General features: G+C 44.8%; 1 protein-coding gene across 5 annotated transcripts in view; it reads right to left on the reverse strand.

Annotated features, from left to right (window-relative positions):
- The window catches only part of mapk8ip1b (mitogen-activated protein kinase 8 interacting protein 1b), a 248,713-nt gene that overhangs the window by 47,945 nt on the left and 182,853 nt on the right, over nt 1–17,915 (reverse strand). For all 5 annotated transcript variants that reach the window (XM_068046625.1, XM_068046624.1, XM_068046629.1 and 2 more), the window contains 2 exons: nt 5,515–5,596; nt 1,073–1,885 (listed from right to left, as the gene is read on the reverse strand). In XM_068046625.1, coding sequence (XP_067902726.1) covers nt 1,073–1,885; nt 5,515–5,596 — 895 coding nt within the window. The remainder of the gene's footprint in view (nt 1–1,072; nt 1,886–5,514; nt 5,597–17,915) is intronic.

The raw sequence follows: 17,915 nt of genomic DNA on the forward strand, positions 1-17,915 counted from the left end.
CTGTCATAAATGTATCGCCCCAGCTGAACAAGACTGATTTATAATCAAGACCAGCAACACATCGTTTTCATAGATTACTGCACGGAATCATGGAGTTCAATTGTCAGAAACTCAGTAAAGATCCCATAGCCCCACATAGCAAAAACTGATTTGATTTATCAGCCGAAATATTCCGCTTCAGTGCCAGAGGGACATGTTGGAAACTTGCGGACGGACTTCCACAGTTCCAGTGCATGATTTAAACTCAACTGTGGGGAAAGCTCAGCCTCAGGTAGGGGTTGCCAACCCTCCAGGACGGTTCGTGGATCTTCCAGCAATGAAAGATTAATCTCCTGGATCTTGGTGCGTGCAAACACCTGGGAGAAAAGTCATAGGGGTTGCAGGGAGCGGGAGGGGGGGGGAGGAGTTAAAAGAAATCGGTGTGCATTTCTCAACTGTCTATCAACACTTTCATTTACTGGTGATAAAAATATTGGAGATGGGGAAAAAATGGCTTTTTGACTTGGTGGAACAACAATAATTTGCATTCATATAGTGCCTTTAACATAGTAAGCATCCCAAATCGCTTCACATAAGCAGTGGCAGGGACATATAAAATTCTTAAGGGACCAGACAGGGTAGATGCTGAGAAAACGTTTCCCCTGGCTGGGGACATGGTCTCAGGATAAGGGGTCGGCAATTTAGGACTGGGATGAGGAGTTGTGAATCTTTGGAATTCTCTCGCTGTGGATGCTGGAGTGTATTCAAGACAGAGATTAATAAGTTTGTGGGTACTAAGGGAATTGAGGAACATTGGGATAGTGCAGGAAGGTGGAGTTGATGTAGATGATCAGCCATAATCTTATTGAATAGTAGAGCAGGCTCGAAGGGCTGAAAGGCCTCCTCCTCTCCTATTTCTTATGCTCATATGACTTGTGATACAATCTTACAGGAATACCTTTGACCAAAGTCTGGGCTCTGCAGAATGTCCCCATCGCCATTTCCAGCCTACTCCAGGAGCACTGCAATAAAGTCTCCCATTCAGTCACCATCACTCACTCACTAGCAAAGGAAATAATTGAAAGCTACTTACTGGACGTCCTTGACCTTCCACTCATAAAAACATTGAGGAATTTTTTGGAGAAAGGAATATCTGCTTCTGGCGTGGAGTTTTCTGAGAGACAGACCGAGTCCCTCTTCAGCACGCCCTCCTCGTACTCCTCCCCAATAGCAGACTCGTATGGAGATGCAATACAGTTGTCGTAGACGGTTGCTGAATCGCTGTCGTCGCTGTACCCTGAGTAACAGTGTTTTAGGCTCACCAGCTCCAACTGCATGTTCTCGTCCACAACCAGTGTGTACTTAACCGAATCGTAGGACAGCGCACTGTCTGAGCTAACTGAGGTCCGAGGACAGAACTGATCTGCGTTGAGTGAGGTTCGTGGCAACGAGCAGCTGTGGGACATGGAAAGGCAAGAGAGCACTTCATCCTCTTCACTGATGGAAGGCTTTGGGTTCCCTGGCAGGGTCAAACAGTGGGTGAAGTCGACGTCTGAGCTGATGGACATGCGGTTCTCGTTGGACTGTGAGAGGAAGGGCTTCTCATTCTCTGAGGAGTCTGGGTTTCTCTGCACTGGAGTCAGGTAAATCTCCTCGGTCGCCTCAATCGGCACCTGCGTTTGGTATCGGATGCGCTCGTCATGTTGGCCTGCATTGTCCTTCGCCTGCTGGGTAGTGGCTGTCACCATCGCTGAGCACCCTGTGGTGTTGGAAGCTACAGTCTCACTCTGCCCTGCTGGTGCCCGCCTGCAGGAGTTGACTTGGGCAGTCATTGTCCCTTTGTCAGTGGTGCCACTCGCTGGTTTTGCTTCATCTCCCAGGCACCCGTGAGCCGAAGTCACCTCTCCTGCAATACACACCTGGTTATTCATTGGTTCGAAAAAAAACCCCACCCCTAAACAAATAGCTGCCTTATTCCTCAGGCCACAGCTCCTCGTTTAAGAGAAAATCATTGGCTGCACTGCTCAACCACTACTACCCCTTCCTGCCAATCGAGGGACACAAACCACCACTTGAGACTTACCCTGAGGGATTGGGGCTGTGGGAAGGTGGATTTTTGGTGTGAGTTGGGTAAAACTCAAAGTTCAATGGAATGATGGAGGAGGGAAAAAGAAGTGAGGAGGGGCGGCAGGGAGACGGCAGTTGTGAAGGGAGGAGGAGGGAGGACAGGCTTAAGGAAGAGGAGAAGTGGGTAAAGGAAGAGGGAAAGAGGGGGAAGGAGGAGGGAAAGAGGGGAAAGAGGGGAAAGAAGGAGAGAAGGAGGGTTAAGGAGAAGGGGAGGGGAAGGAAGAGGAGAAAGGGTGGGTGGGAAAAAGAGGAAGGGGTGTTAAGGAGGAGGGGAAGGAGGGAAGGGAGAAAGGAGGGAGGGAAGGGAGAAAGGAGAGAGGGAAGGGAGAAAGGGAGAAAGGAGGGAGGAGGGAGAAAGGAGGAGGGAAACGAGGGAGGGGAGAAAGGAAAGGTACAGAATGAAGGTAGGAGGATAGAGAGAGTAAGAGACAAACAAATGGACAGTGACATAGAGACAGAGAGAGAGCGAAGTGTTGCTGCATTTTCTGACTTTCATCACCGGTTATTTTAAATCACCCTGTTCTCTATTCAGAATAGTGGAGCTTTCTCTGGGGTCTGTCTCTGGATTTCACACTGTGTGGAGTAAAGGTCAGTACAAGTTTAAAAAGCAACACTAGAAGTTGGAAAGCACTTCTAAAAGTGAAAGAAATAGAACAGGTAGGCGTTTGTGAAATGTGTCGATATCGAGAGACAGAGACGTACATTGGTGCGCAGAAGAATCAAGATAAACAATCAGATTGTTGAGTAATGTCTGCAGTGTAAACACGCGTTACACCCAGTTCCTTTTAGTTCTTTTTTATATAATTTATATGAAAGTTTTCAGTCTGTCACACTTAAGACACAATAAAGGGGCAGATTTTCAATTTGCCTATCCATCTGTCCAGTGCATAAAAGTGGCCCATGGAACGGTCGCTCGACGGAAATTAAAACTCGGATAATAGGAGCCCGATCCGGGCTAGTTTCACATCCAGTCAGCAAACTGGAAATCTGCCTCAAAAAACTCAGAAGTATATTGAAAATAAAAGAGAAAGCAAGGCAGCTGTTTCATGCTGGTTTCCTATGACCTGGAGCCGGAAATTTACAAGCTGCCCATCTGACCAATGGGAACTGTTACTAGAATGGTACTAGGGGTGAGAGATTACAGTTATGCGGAGAGACTGGAGAAGCTGAGGTTGTTCTCCTTCGAGCAGAGAGGGTTAAGAGGAGCTTTGATAGAGATGTTCAAAATCATGAAGGGATTTGATAGAAAAAATAAAGGGAAAGTGTCTCCAATGGTTGAAGGGTTGCTAACCAGAGGGCACAGATTTAAGGTGATTGGCAAAAGAACCAGAGGCGACAGGAGGAAAATCATTTTTACGCAATGAGTGGTTGGGATTTGGAATGCGCTGCCTGATTGGGTGGTGGAAATAAACTCAATTGTAGCCTTTGAAAGGGAATTGGATAAATATTTGAAGGAGAAAAAATTGCAGGGATATGGGAAAAGAGCGGGGGATGGGACTAATGGATTGCTCTATGATAGAAGCCAGCACTGACTCAATGGGCTGAATGGCCTCTTCGGTGCTTACTATTCTAAGAATTCCACTCTAATTGACTCAATTAAACTTTGTAACTTTAAAAAGACAAGCTAACTTAAGCACAGGTGGACTACAACAGCAGAATAATATTTTAAGCATTACGCTTCTGTTGCTTCAGAACAGTGAATCAAAGGCACGAGGGATTGGGTTTTAAAATAATTCATTCGAGGAGCTTTTCGTTAACCTAAGCTCTGAAGGCAATGAAAGCCAGGAGAGAACATCTCCAGACAAGAAACAGAGAAACTGTAGCAGTAAGTCTGGGCTGCAAAGAGTTAACTGCTCCTTATCCCTCTTGTACCTGATACAGTGGACAGGCCCATCGCTAACTCATGATACAGTGGACAGGCCCATCGCTATCTCATGCCAACACTGGGTCATTAATCATTCCACGGCCTTGCAGAAATATGCATGGAGTTACAGTTCTTCCTCCACATCACAAGAGGTTCCTCCCACTGCAAACTGACAAACCTGTTTGTGATACACTCGCAATCTAAGCAGGTAGTTGTCAACTGGGCCAAATGGCCTACACCTGCTCCTATTCCTATAATCCCTATGAACTGATCCCCAGGGGATTGTGGCGTGTTCGCAGAGCAGTTGACACGATTGTTAAAATCTTGGATTCCCAGTGCAGTGGTCAACAAAGCCTCATCAGTTGTCATCCCAGTCCCTAGGGCGAAGCACAGTGAGAAATGTCGGCAAAGAGGACTGACTGCCAAGCACACAATGACAAGGAGCTCTTCAGTCCCGCCAACCCTGCTGCCCCAGCTGAAGACAAATAGCCGGGGGTGAGGGGTGTAGATTATCATCACGGCCTGGCTAGTACAGTGGCGAAACAGATCAACTGCCCGTTAGAGAACCCGCCTGATTTTTATTCCAGTGAAGCAACAAATTGCATTTGTATAGCACCTTTTAATGAAGTGAAGTGAAATAGCTTCACAGGAGCGTAATCAGGCTAAAATTGACACCAAACCAAAGAAGGAAATATTAGGACACACGACCAAACGCTTGGTGAAAGAGATAGGTTTTAAGGAGGGTCTTAAAGGAAGCAGTAATTGTGGCTATAGGCAGAGAAAATGTTCGATGTCTCGGGCCCCATATTCCCATTTAAATGCAATGGGATGGTCAAAGGTCAGGCAATCAAGTTCTCTCCTCAATCAAGGGGAAGGCAACATAACCAAGGAAATTCCACTCCACTACAATCATCAAGTCATGTTCACCTATCACCCCTGTGCTCATTGACTGACTTTAGCTACCAGTCCACCAATGCCTTGAATTTAAAATTCTCATCCTCACCTTCAAATCCCTCCACGTCCTCACTCTTCCTTATCTCTGTAATCTCCTCCAGCCCTACAACACTCAGAGAGATCACTGCACTCCTCCAATTCTGGGATCTTGTGCATTCCTACTACCTTCACCCCATTAACGATGGTGTCTTCAGCTGCCTGGGTCCTAAGCTCTAGAATTCTCTCCCTAAACCTCTCTGCCTCTCTACCTCCCACTCTTTCCTTAAGATGCTCCTTAAAACTCTTTGACCTAACTATTGGTCACCTCGCCTAATACCTCCTGATGTGGCTTGGTGTCAAATGTTTGTCTGATAATGCTCCAATGAAGCACCTTGTGATGTCTTACAATGTTAAAAGCGCTATATAAATGCAAGCACCTGTTCCAAATCCTTACACAACAGCGATTTTGTTTTTCAAAAAAAGTCATTGTGAAAATCACACACACTGAATCTCACTAAACAACTTGCATGGAGTAATAATTTAGTCAATAAACTTAGCTCTTCAGGATTCAGTGCCAGTATGGACATGCCTTCAGGGAGTGGCGCACATACCGGTTTTCAATGGGGAGGACGATCGGGAGACCTTTTCCTGCCAGCTGTACTTTTTGCCGAATGAGTTGTTATTCAGTGTGTCCTGCAATCAGAAAACAAAGGATGTCATGTGCAGATGGCAACAGTCCCACAGAACTAGGGCAGCAGAGGCTGCTGACACACAATGGGTCATGCAACATCTTTTCAACAAGTTGCTGAGTGACATAAAACAATGAAGATTATTTCATAAAAAGCTTCTGTTTATGAATGACTAAAACCCATGAGGGGGGGAGGGGGTGAGGTGAGAATCGCAACTTTGAGCAATAGTGTAGACCAGGGCGATATGGAGTAGGTTGCATGTTAAATACTTCTCTGTTGGTATTGACTTCAATTGGGAGAGGAGTTTAACAGGCAACCTAGGCCGTATTGCCTGTTTGTACACTATTGCCCAAGACAGAAGTCAGCCTTGCTGAGTTTGATCTTCAACAGAGTATAAAAATTGGCAAGACATGCTGCAGCTGTACAGAACCTTAGTTAGGCCACACTTAGAATATTGCGTGCAATTCTGGTCGCCACACTACCAGAAGGACGTGGAGGCTTTGGAGAGGGTACAGAGGAGGTTTACCAGGATGTTGCCTGGTCTGGAGGGCATTAGCTATGAGGAGAGGTTGGAAAAACTCGGATTGTTTTCACTGGAACGACGGAGGTGGAGGGGCGACATGATAGAGGTTTACAAAGTTATGAGCGGCATGGACAGAGTGGATTGTCAGAAGCTTTTTCCCAGGATGGAAGTGTCAGTTACTAGGGGACATCGGTTTAAGGTGCGAGGGGCAAAGTTTAGGGGGGATGTGCGAGGCAAGTTCTTTACACAGAGAATGGTGAGTGCCTGGAACTTGCTGCCGGGGAGGTGATGGAAGCAGGTACGATAGCGACGTTTAAGAGGCATCTTGATAAATACATGAATAGAATGGGAATAGAGGGATACGGTCCCCGGAAGTGCAGAAGTTTAGACAGGAATCAAGATCAGCGCAGGCTTGGAGGGCCGAATGGCCTGTTCCTGTGCTGTCCTGTTCTTTTGATTTCACTGAGCACAGCTTATGCTGACTGCTTCCAAGCAAATCTATCTTGTATAGTGACTAATGTCTTCTTTAGGGACAGGCCTTGGGCACATCTTTACCAACAGGGGAGGTGGGAAGGTGTTAGTTTTGGCAGGCATCAAGATCGGCGCAGGGTTGGAGGGCCGAATGGCCTGTTCCTGTGCTGTACTGTTCTTAGTTCTTTTGTTCTTTGACAGCAACAATGCAGTGAATAATGAAGCTTCTAAATGAAGTAGTGGCTCTGGTCATTCTTTTTCTTTACATCCTTATCTATGTAAGGATAAACTTGCCATAGAGGGAGTGCAAAGAAGGTTCACCAGACTAATCCCTGGGATGGCGGGATTGTCTTATGAGGATAAATTGCAGAAACTGGGCTTACATTCACTAGAATTTCAAAGAATGAGAGGTGATCTCATTGAAACTTACTAAATTCTTACAGGCCTCAACAGGGTAGATGTGGATAGGGTGTTTCCTCTAGTTGGTGAGTCTAGAACCAGGGGATGCGTTCTCAGATTAAGGGGCAGGCCATTTAAGACTGAGATGAGGAGGAATTTCTTTACTCAGAGGGTGGTGAATCTTTGGAATTCTCTACCCCAGAGGGCTGTGGGAGCTCAGTTATTGATCATGTTCAAACAGAAAGCGATAGATTTCTAGATATTAATAACATCAAGGGATATGGGAATAACGCAGGAAAGTGGTGTTGAGGTAGATGATCAGCCATGATCTGTTTGAATGGCAGAGCAGGCTCAATGGGCCGAATGGCCTACTCCTCCTATTTCCTATGCTCCTATGTATACTTGGATAGATCTTGACTTTTGTGTGATAGTGTGAAGCAGGCAGCTCGCTTTACATCTCTTCCCAGTTTTATTACATAGTATTTACAGGACAGAAACAGGCCATTTGGCCCAAATGGTTTACGCTAGAGATTATGCTCTACACCTGCCTCCTCCTACCCTTCTTCATCTAACCCTATCAACATATCATCTATTCCTTTCTTCCCAATGTACTTATCTAGCTTCCCCTTAAAGGTATCTATATTATTTGTCTCAAACACGCTATGTGGTAGCAAGTTCCCCATTCTAGCCACTCCCTGGGTAAAGAAATTCCTCCTGCATTCACTATTGGATTTATTAGTAACTATCATATATTTATGGCCCCTAGTTTTGGAAACAGAAGTGGAAACATTTTCTCTATGGAATAAGACCGCCTATTTTCACCTCTAACATTACCCAAACTTCACGCCTGCCTCAACCATCTGCTGCTGAAACCCTCATCCATGCAGGTGTTACCTCTAGACTTAACTATTCCTGGTTGGTCCCCCACATTCTACTCTCCGTAAACTTCAGATCATCCTTCTGCCTGTATCCTTTGTAACAGTTAAGTGACGAAGGGACGAAGGGCTTCCATCTTTTCCCTCTCCTTATTTGACCACAACAGGTTTAATTCTTTCTTAAAGTTAATGTACTGGCCAATTCAGTAGGAGTTTAATTATTTACTTGCTATGATCATAGCAAGAACCAATCGAACAGGTTTTCCTGAGATTAACAAAGAGGTTAATTTTATTGCACTTAAGCCAAACTAATTAAAATAGGTTACAGTGGGGATGGGTAGATTGGTCGAGTTAGAGTCCATAGAAAGAAAGGGTATACAGTCTGTGGAGTTTGGTGATTCGGCTGGCTTCCAGCTGAATTCAGTGGTCCTGAGGCTTTTAGTTTGAAGAGATAGATGACAGATTTGGTTGGTCTCTTGGAGACGTGAATGTGGATGATTTCCTCCAACTGAGTTTCTGATTGTAGCTGGAGTATGCAAAGGTGGTCAGTCAACAGGCAGGGTTTGTAGCTTGCAAGCTGAAATGGAGAAATAGAGAGAGAGTGAGAGTGCGAGTGCGAGTGCGAGTGCGAGAGTGCGAGTGCGAGAGTGCGAGTGAGAGAGTGCGAGTGAGAGAGTGCGAGTGAGAGAGTGCGAGTGAGAGAGTGCGAGTGAGAGAGTGCGAGTGAGAGAGTGCGAGTGAGAGAGTGCGAGTGAGAGAGTGCGAGTGAGAGAGTGCGAGTGAGAGAGTGCGAGTGAGAGAGTGCGAGTGAGAGAGTGCGAGTGAGAGAGTGCGAGTGAGAGAGTGCGAGTGAGAGAGTGCGAGTGAGAGAGTGCGAGTGAGAGAGTGCGAGTGAGAGAGTGCGAGTGAGAGAGTGCGAGTGAGAGAGTGCGAGAGCGAGAGAGAGAGAGATCCCCACTTGGCTCTGCCTGTGTCAGAGTCCGGATGCTGCTTCTTGTTGCTGCAGAGAAACACAAGCTTAAAACCACAGATGGGGAGGGGCTTGTCACATGACAGTCACCCAGTGATTCAAGCATGGTAGGTAGCAGTATTTCTTCTTGCTAAAGAAAAAGAACAAGCTGTTCCCTTAAACTTCCTGGGTCTTATTTCTTGCTGGGATGAGCAGACATTTCGTCTCCCTCCTCACAGGCCTTGCAATGTAGGATACAGTGTTGCAAATTAGGTGGCCATCTTAAGCTGCCAGCAAAGTCATTTTTTATCTGTTCCTTTTAAAAATTTCTTTAAAAAATATAAATTCAGATCACCAGTCAGTGGATTAAAGAAAATTATCATTCAACAAAACAAGTTGGCATGACACCTTACTTGCACCAAGTCCCATTTATCCATCACCCCTGTGCTCGCCGGCCTACACTGGCTCCTGGCCATGCAACACCTCCATTTTTAAATGTTCATTCTGTTTTCAAATCTCTCCATGCCCTCGCTCCTCCCCGTCTATTCTCTTCCAGTCCCACAACCTTCCGAGAAATTTGCGTACGTCAAGTTCCGGCCTCCTGATCATCCCCAATTTTAACTGCTTCAGCTGCCAAGGCCCTAAGCTCTGGAATTCCCGCCCTAAACCTCTCCACCTCCCTACCTCTCTTTCTTCCTAGAAGACATTCCTTAAAACCTACTTCTTTGGCCAAGCTTTTGGCCATCTGCCCTAAAATGTGGCTCAGTGTCTAACTTTGCTTTATAATGCTGTGAGCCGCCTTGGGATGTTTCATTACATTAACGGCACGACATAAATAATGTTGTTGTTGTCGTCCAAACAATCAAACCCTCTCATAATCTTGAAGATGAGTGACTGCAATTCAACTGGCTTCTTGGCTATGGCTGGAACACATCAGTCCAAAAAGTAATGTAAAATCCTTTTTGCAACAATGGCTGGCTGAACGCTTACTCTTATAAAAAAAAAAAGAGTGCTATTCTGTTGCTGAACTCTAATCAGCTACAGTACGTCCTACAAGAGTCAAATCTCATTAATGATACTTGACCTTCCTTGCCAAATCCTTTTCCTGCCCCAGGAGAAACAGCTCGGAACAACGACTGCTGGAAATCACATTCTTGTGACATCAAACGAAGAGCAGACGCTTGATTTAGCCAGAAGGAAATGTTGGCCGTTACAGGGATCCTAATCAGCTAAGAGGCTGAATTACTAAATGGGGACTTTTTCCCCCCTAAATCTTCCCTCACTAGGATCAGGATGTTAGATATCGCTTCTCTGTTTGAAATACACTTTAATGTTGAAATTACAGAATAGGCAACAGCAATCCTGCTCCTTTAATCAGTTGCAGGAATGTCTCTTTCAATCACTTTTCAACTCAATCTGAATTAGGTTGACTTGAAGTTATTTGCCCAATCCCAACTGAGCAATGCCTATCCCTTGAGGAAAATGGTCTCTGCAGTGATCAGCTGCACTGGTCACCCTTTGTCACTTCAGGTCAAATCGTCAAGGTCTGTGGGTTTCTGACATCTGTGACGACAGTGAAATTGGTGGAAAGAAAAGCCATTGCTTCAAATTAAAAAGCATTGCATTCTGTATTGGCTTTCCCACAATGTGTGCGTTGTAATCTCATCTCAAGGCACCTGTTCCCTGGGATGGGGTCTTGCCATTTAACATCCATTAGCTCCTATTTCCTAAAATAAAAGCAAAATACTGCGGATGCTGGAAATCTGAAACAAAAACAAGAAATGCTGGAATCATTCAGCAGGTCTGGCAGCATCTGTGAAAAGAGAAGCAGAGTTAACGTTTCGGGTCAGTGACCCTTCTTCGGAACTGACAAATATTAGAAAAGTCACAGATTATAAACAAGTGAGATGGGGGTGGGGCAAGAGATAACAAAGGAGAAGGTGCAGATTGGATCAGGCCACATAGCTGACCAAAAGGTCACGGAGAACAGGCAAACAATATGTTAATGGTGTGTTGAAAGACAAAGCATTAGTACAGATTAGGTGTGAATATACTGAATATTGAACAGCAGCAAGTGCAAACCTGAAGAAAAACAACTTGAAAAAAACAGTGGGTAAGCAAACTGAACAAACCATTACCCCCACCACCTCGTCCCCGTCCCAGGGCACCTTCCCCTGCAATCGCAGGAGGTGTAATACCTGCCCATTTAACTCCTCTCTCCTCACTATCCCAGGCCCCAAACACTCCTTTCAGGTGAAGCAGCGATTTACTTGTACTTCTTTCAATGTAGTATACTGTATTCGCTGCTCACAGTGTGGTCTCCTCTACATTGGGGAGACCAAACGCAGACTGGGTGACCGCTTTGCGGAACATCTCCGCTCAGTCTGCAAGCAGGACCCTGAGCTTCCGGTTGCTTGCCATTTCAACACTCCCCCCTGCTCTCATGCTCACATCTCTGTCCTGGGATTGCTGCAGTGTTCCAGTGAACATCAACGCAAGCTCGAGGAACAGCATCTCATCTACCGATTAGGCACACTACAGCTTGCCGGACTGAACATTGAGTTCAATAATTTCAGAGCATGACAGCCCCCCATTTTACTTTCATTTTTAGTTATTTTTTCTTCCTTTTTTTTCTTCCTTTTTTTTTACATTCCTTTTTACATTTTTAACAATCTTTTTTTGCATTTATTTCATCTTAGTTTGTTCAGTTTGCTTACCCACTGTTTTTTTCAGGTTGTTTTTCTTCAGGTTTGCACTTGCTGCTGTTCAATATTCAGTGTATTGACACCTAATCTGTACTAATGCTTTGTCTTTCAACACACCATTAACATATCTTTTGCCTGTTCTCCGTGACCTTTTGGTCAGCTATGTGGCCTGATCCAATCTGCACCTTCTCCTTTGTTATCTCTTGCCCCACCCCCATCTCACTTGTTTATAATCTGTGACTTTTCTAATATTTGTCAGTTCCGAAGAAGGGTCACTGACCCGAAACGTTAACTCTGCTTCTCTTTCCACAGATGCTGCCAGACCTGCTGAATGATTCCAGCATTTCTTGTTTTAGCTCCTATTTCCTTGCAGTTTTGGGAGCTCCACTTTTATGATACTTGATTTCCTATTGGGTGTACTGGCCTCAGAGCAGTTGATTTATTTATCCTTGCTAGCCCTCTGGCAGTGGTACTTTTTGTAAATGTTTACACTGCAAAAATTTGCTGTGGTGAGATATTTGTAATAACCCAGGCAGTAATTCCCTACTAAACAACAGCATGGAAGATGGCAGGACCCCCAAGGACACATTATACAGCGAGCTCGTCACTGGTACCAGACCCACCGGCCGTCCATGTCTCCGCTTTAAGGACGTCTGCAAACGCGACATGAAGTCCTGTGACATTGATCACAAGTCGTGGGAGTCAGTTACCAGCGATCGCCAGAGCTGGCGGGCAGCCATAAAGGCGGGGCTAAAGTGTGGCGAGTCGAAGAGACTTAGCAGTTGGCAGGAAAAAAGACAGAAGCGCAAGGGGAGAGCCAACTGCGTAACAGCCCCGACAACCAATTTTATCTGCAGCACCTGTGGAAGAGTCTGTCACTCTAGAATTGGCCTTTATAGCCACTCCAGGTGCTGCTTCACAAACCACTGACCACCTCTAGGCGCTTACCCATTGTCTCTCTAGACAAGGAGGCCAAAGAGAAGAGAACAACAGTGACTACACTTCATTGGCTGTAAAGCGCTTTGGGATGTCCTGAAGTCGCGAAAGGGGCTAGAGTTGTTTATTTCTTTAGTAATCGGGAGGAGACAGAGACTTTCCACGGTAAACTGGGTAGATCTGTTCATGGGTCAAACTACTGAAGAACAGTGGAGAATATTTAAAGAAACATTTAACGAAATACAGAGCGAGAATATACCTCTGAGAGGAAAAAGCTCCACTTCACACAAAAAACAGCCATGGACAACTAAAGAGATTAGGGATAGCATAAAACAAAAAGAAATGACTTGCAAAAATGCAAAACGCAGCACAGATCTGGCCAAATCGGATCGATACAAAGACCAGCAAAGGGTCACAAAGCAGCTTATAAGAGCTACTAAAAGAGATTATGAAAGGAAACTTGCAAGGGACATCAAAATCAATAAGAAGAAAGTTTAGTTTAGAGATACAGCTCTGAAACAGGCCCTTCGGCCCACCGAGTCTGTGCCGACCATCAACCACCCATTTATACTAATCCTACACTAATTCCATATTCTGACCACATCCCCACCTGTCCCTATATTTCCCTACCACCTACCTATACTAGGGGCAATTTATAATAGACAATTTACCTATCAACCTGCAAGTCTTTGGCATGTGAGAGGAAACCGGAGCACCCGGAGGAAACCCACGCAGACACAGGGAGAACTTGCAAACTCCACACAGGCAGTACCCAGAATTGAACCCGGGTCGCTGAAGCTGTGAGGCTGCGGTGCTAACCACTGCACCACTGTGCCGCCCGTTTATAGTTACATAAAGGGAAAGCGGGTGGTCAAGAGCAATGTAGACCCACTAAAAGCTGAAACTGGAGATATTGTCATTGATAATGGGGAAATGGCAGACATGTTGAACAATTACTTTGCCTCAGTATTTACAGTTGAAGAGGAGGATAACTTGCCGGAAGTCCCAAAAAAATTAATAGCCGATAGGGGACAGGGACTTAATACAATTAACATAAGTAAAACATCAGTAACAAGGAAATTAATGGAACTAAAGAGTGAGAAATCCCCAGGACCTGATGGTTTCCATCCGAGGAGGTTAAAGGAAGTAGGGGAGCACATTGTAGGCGCCCTAACTATAGTCTTTCAGAGTTCCCTAGATTCAGGAGTGGTCCCTCTGGATTGGAAAGTTGCACAAGCCACTCCACTTTATAAGAAGGGTGAAAGGGGGAACCAAGGAAATTACAGACCAGTTAGCCTGACATCTGTGGTTGGGAAATTGCTGGAGTCTATAATCAAGGATAGGGTGACTGAACAGCTAGAAAAATTTCAGTTAATCAGGGACAGCCAGCATGGATTCATGACGGGAAGGTCATGCTTGACAAATCTCATTGAATTTTTTGAAGAGGTGACTAAGGTAGTGGACAGGGGAATGTCTATAGATGTTATTTATATGGACTTCCAGAAGGTATTTGATAAAGTCTCACATAAGAGACTGTTAACTAAGGTAGAAGCCCATGGAGTTGAGGGCAAATTATTGACATGGTTAGGAAGTTGGTTGAGTGGTAGGCAACAGAGAGTGGGGATAATGGGTAAGTACTCCGATTGGCAGGATGTGACTAGTGGTGTCCCACAGGGATCTGTGTTGGGGCCTCAATTATTCACATTATTCATTAACGACTTGGATGATGGCATAGTAAGTCATATATCCAAATTTGCTGATGATACAAAGTTAGGCAGCATTGTAGACAGTCTAGATGATAGCATAAAATTGCAAAGAGATATTGACAGACTAGGTGAGTGGGCAAAACTGTGGCAGATGGATTTCAATGTGGGCAAGTGTGAGATTATCCATTTTGGACCAAAAAAGGAAAGAGCAGGGTACTTTCTAAATGGGAAGAGGTTAAGTACAGTGGATGTCCAAAGAGATTTGGGGGTTCAGGTGCATAGATCTTTAAAATGCCACGAGCAAGTGCAGAAAATAATCAAAAAGGCTAATGGAATGCTAGCCTTTATATCTAGAGGATTGGAGTATAAAGACACAGAGGTTATGCTGCAGCTGTACAAAACCCTGGTTAGACACCACTTGGAGTACTGTGAGCAGTTCTGGGCACCACACCTTAGGAAGGATATATTGGCCTTGGAGGGAGTGCAATGTAGGTTTATAAGAATGATACCTGGACTACAGGGGTTAAGTTACGAGGAGAGATTATACAAATTAGGCCTGTTTTTGCTGGAATTAAGAAGGTTAAGGGGTGATCTTATTGAAGTCTTCAAGATATTAACAGGAAAAGACAGGCTAGATAAAGATAAACTATTTCCACTGGTTGGAGATTCTAAAACTAGGGGGCATAATCTAAAAATTAGGACCAGACCGTTCAGGAGAGATGTTAGGAAGCACGTCTTCATGCAAAGGGTGGTAGAGGTTTGGAACTCTCTCCCACAAACAGCAGTTGAAGCTAGAACAGTTGTTAATTTTAAATATGAGATAGATTTTTGTTAAGCAAAGATATTAACGGATATGGATATGGAGTTAGGCCACGGATCAGCCATGATCACATTGAATGGCGGCACAGGCTCGAGGGGCTGAATGGCCTAGTCCTGTTCCTATCTTCCTATGTTCCTAAGTGTCTCAATGTGATGTTTTCAGCATTACATACCCGAGTGAAAAGTTGAAAGGAAGTTAAACCAAACGTTAGAATAATCAAAATATGGGGCTTTATAAAGATTGATCTTAAGACTCAAATGGATATCATTTCTCCTTCAACAGCCAAAAAGTGACAATGAAATAACAGAAACTTAGAGGGTTTCATATGTTGTTGTGACGATAAATTAGATTCACCTTCACAATGAACAAAATGTTTCTGCTTTCACAGAGTGCGGTAGATTTCAACTTTGCCTGATAGAGTAAACCAGATGACAGGGAGTCAGCAACCTGTTTGGCACTACATTGATTTGGGATTAGGGCCTAGGATTAACTTGAGAAGGGCCAATAACTTGAAGGGTCAGTAGCCTGGATGCAAACTGGTTGGACTTTGATGTGTTGGAGGTCTTTTCAGTTGATGGAATACTCTCCACTTGCCTGGATGGGTGCAGCCCCAACAGCATTCAAGAAGCTCGACACCATCCAGGACAAAGCAGCCCGCTTGATTGGCACCCCATTCACAAACATTGACTCCCTCCACCACCGACACACAGTGGCAGCAGTGTGTACCATCTATAAGATGCACTGCAGCAACTCACCAAGGCTCCTTTGTCAGCAACTTCCAAACCCATGACCTCTACCACCTCGAAGGACAAGGGCAGCAGGTGCATAGGAACATCCCCTCCAAGTCACACACCATCCTGACTTGGAACTATATCGCTGGGCCAAAATCCTGGAACTCCCTTCCTAACAGCACTATGGGTGTACCTGCACCCCAAGAACTGCAGCGGTTCGAGAGGGCAACTCACCACCACCTTCTCAAGGACAATAAGGGATGGGCAATAAATGCTGGCCTAGCCAGCGCCGCTCACATCCCCCGAACGAATAAAAGAAATGTTGCAGATTGCAGCCTTGAAATAACACAGTGGGATGATACAAACAAACAGTTGGTGAGTTCATCTGAAATTCCTCTTTGTTATTTAAAAGGCAAATGAGTTTACATTACTGCAAAAACAGGAGTGGGGAATTTCTGATGCAGGTCAGAACTGATAGGTTCTAACTCTTAGGCTGGGGCTCTTTTCTCTCGAAAATAGAAGGCTGAGTGGTGACCTGATACAGGTCGTTAAAATTATGAAGTGGTTTGGTAGGGTAGATGTAGGGAAGAACCTTCCACTTGTGGGGAAAGACCACAATTAGGGGCCATAAATATAAGATAGATGCATTTAAGCTAGATAAGCACATGAGGGAGAAAGGAACAGAAGGGTATGCTGATAGGGTGAGATGAATTAAGGTGGGAGGAGGCATAAACACCAGCATAAACCATTAGGTTGAATGGCCTGTTTATATGCTGTAATATTCTATGTAATACGTTAACTAATTGGAATTACTGGGGCCAATAATATGGGCTCCTGCACACCATTACGGGCACAGCCTCATGGCTAATGCAAGGTCAATTTAATTACATCCTTTTCTGTTATTTCAGGCACATCGCTCCTGATTTATTAAATACAGCGTGACAAACAGAACAAAATTGTACGACTGTTTTAATTTTCATCCATATCCATTGAAATGTGCTCTAAGTGATTGTAACATTGCACTTCTGTTAGTCTGGTTTATCTGAAAGACCTCAAATAACCAGCAAAAAAAAGTGAATGAATAATGTAAAGTGCACCTAATTCTAGAAGAATTGCCTCATTATTCCAGTTTGGAAGGTGGTTCTGAATAAAAATCCAAGCGCACTAGGTACTGTCACAGAGATATTTAGTAAGGGGCAAAAATGCAAATCTTTTAAACTTTATAATTCCCCACGCCAAATAGATGGGACATTATTCACCCTTTCACATTCTAAAGTGTTATTCCCATGCTGAGATAAGTGTTGATTTATTGACTTGTGTAGCTGTGGTATATGAGGAGAATGAGTTTATTTATTTACTTATCTGCAATGGATATTGAAATCCTATTCTCCGGGAACCAGTCAAAAACATTACTCGTTGACTGAGCATCTCTGAGACTTCTTTCCAATCCAATCAGTGGAGATGAGCACCTCTTCCCTCCCCACCCACCGCTCCCAAACTCTCCCGGCCCCCCCCACCCCCCCGCTCCCCAACTCTCCCGGCCCCCCCCCCCCCACTGAAACAGTTTAATTCTCACTTTGCTTTTTAAATTCTTTTTTGGGGTCTGGGCATCGCTGTCCAGCCCAGCATTTTTTGCCCATCCCTAATTACCCCTTGAGAAGCTGGTGGTGAGTTGCCTTCTTGAACCACTGCAGTCCATCTGGTGCAGGTACTCCAATGTTGCTGTTAGGGACAGAGATCCAGTGACAGTGAAGGAGCTGTGAATGATCCTGAACACGGATTATTCACGAACATCCCCACTTCTGACTTTATGATGTAGGGAAGGTCATTGATGAAGCCGCTGAAGATGGTTGGGCCAAGCACAGTACCCTGAGGAACTCCTGCAGTGATGTCCTGGGGATTAGATATTTGGTATACAACAACACAACCATCTTCCTTTGTGTTAGGTATGACTCCAACCAGTGGAGAGTTTTCCCCTGATTCCCATTGACGTGAATTTTGCTAGGACTGCTTGATGTCACACTCAGTCAAATGCTGCCTTGATGTCAAGGGCAGTCACTCTCACTTCACCTCGAGTTCAGCTCTTTTGCCCATGGTTGAATCAAGGCTGTAATGACATCAGGAGCAGAGTGCCCCTAGCGGAACCCAAACTGAGCGTCACTGAGCAGGTTATTGCTGTCTGTTTAACTGCCACTTGATAGCACTGTC

The sequence above is a fragment of the Heterodontus francisci genome, chromosome 14 (assembly GCF_036365525.1).
Source record: "Heterodontus francisci isolate sHetFra1 chromosome 14, sHetFra1.hap1, whole genome shotgun sequence".
NCBI classification, from domain to species: domain Eukaryota; kingdom Metazoa; phylum Chordata; class Chondrichthyes; order Heterodontiformes; family Heterodontidae; genus Heterodontus; species Heterodontus francisci.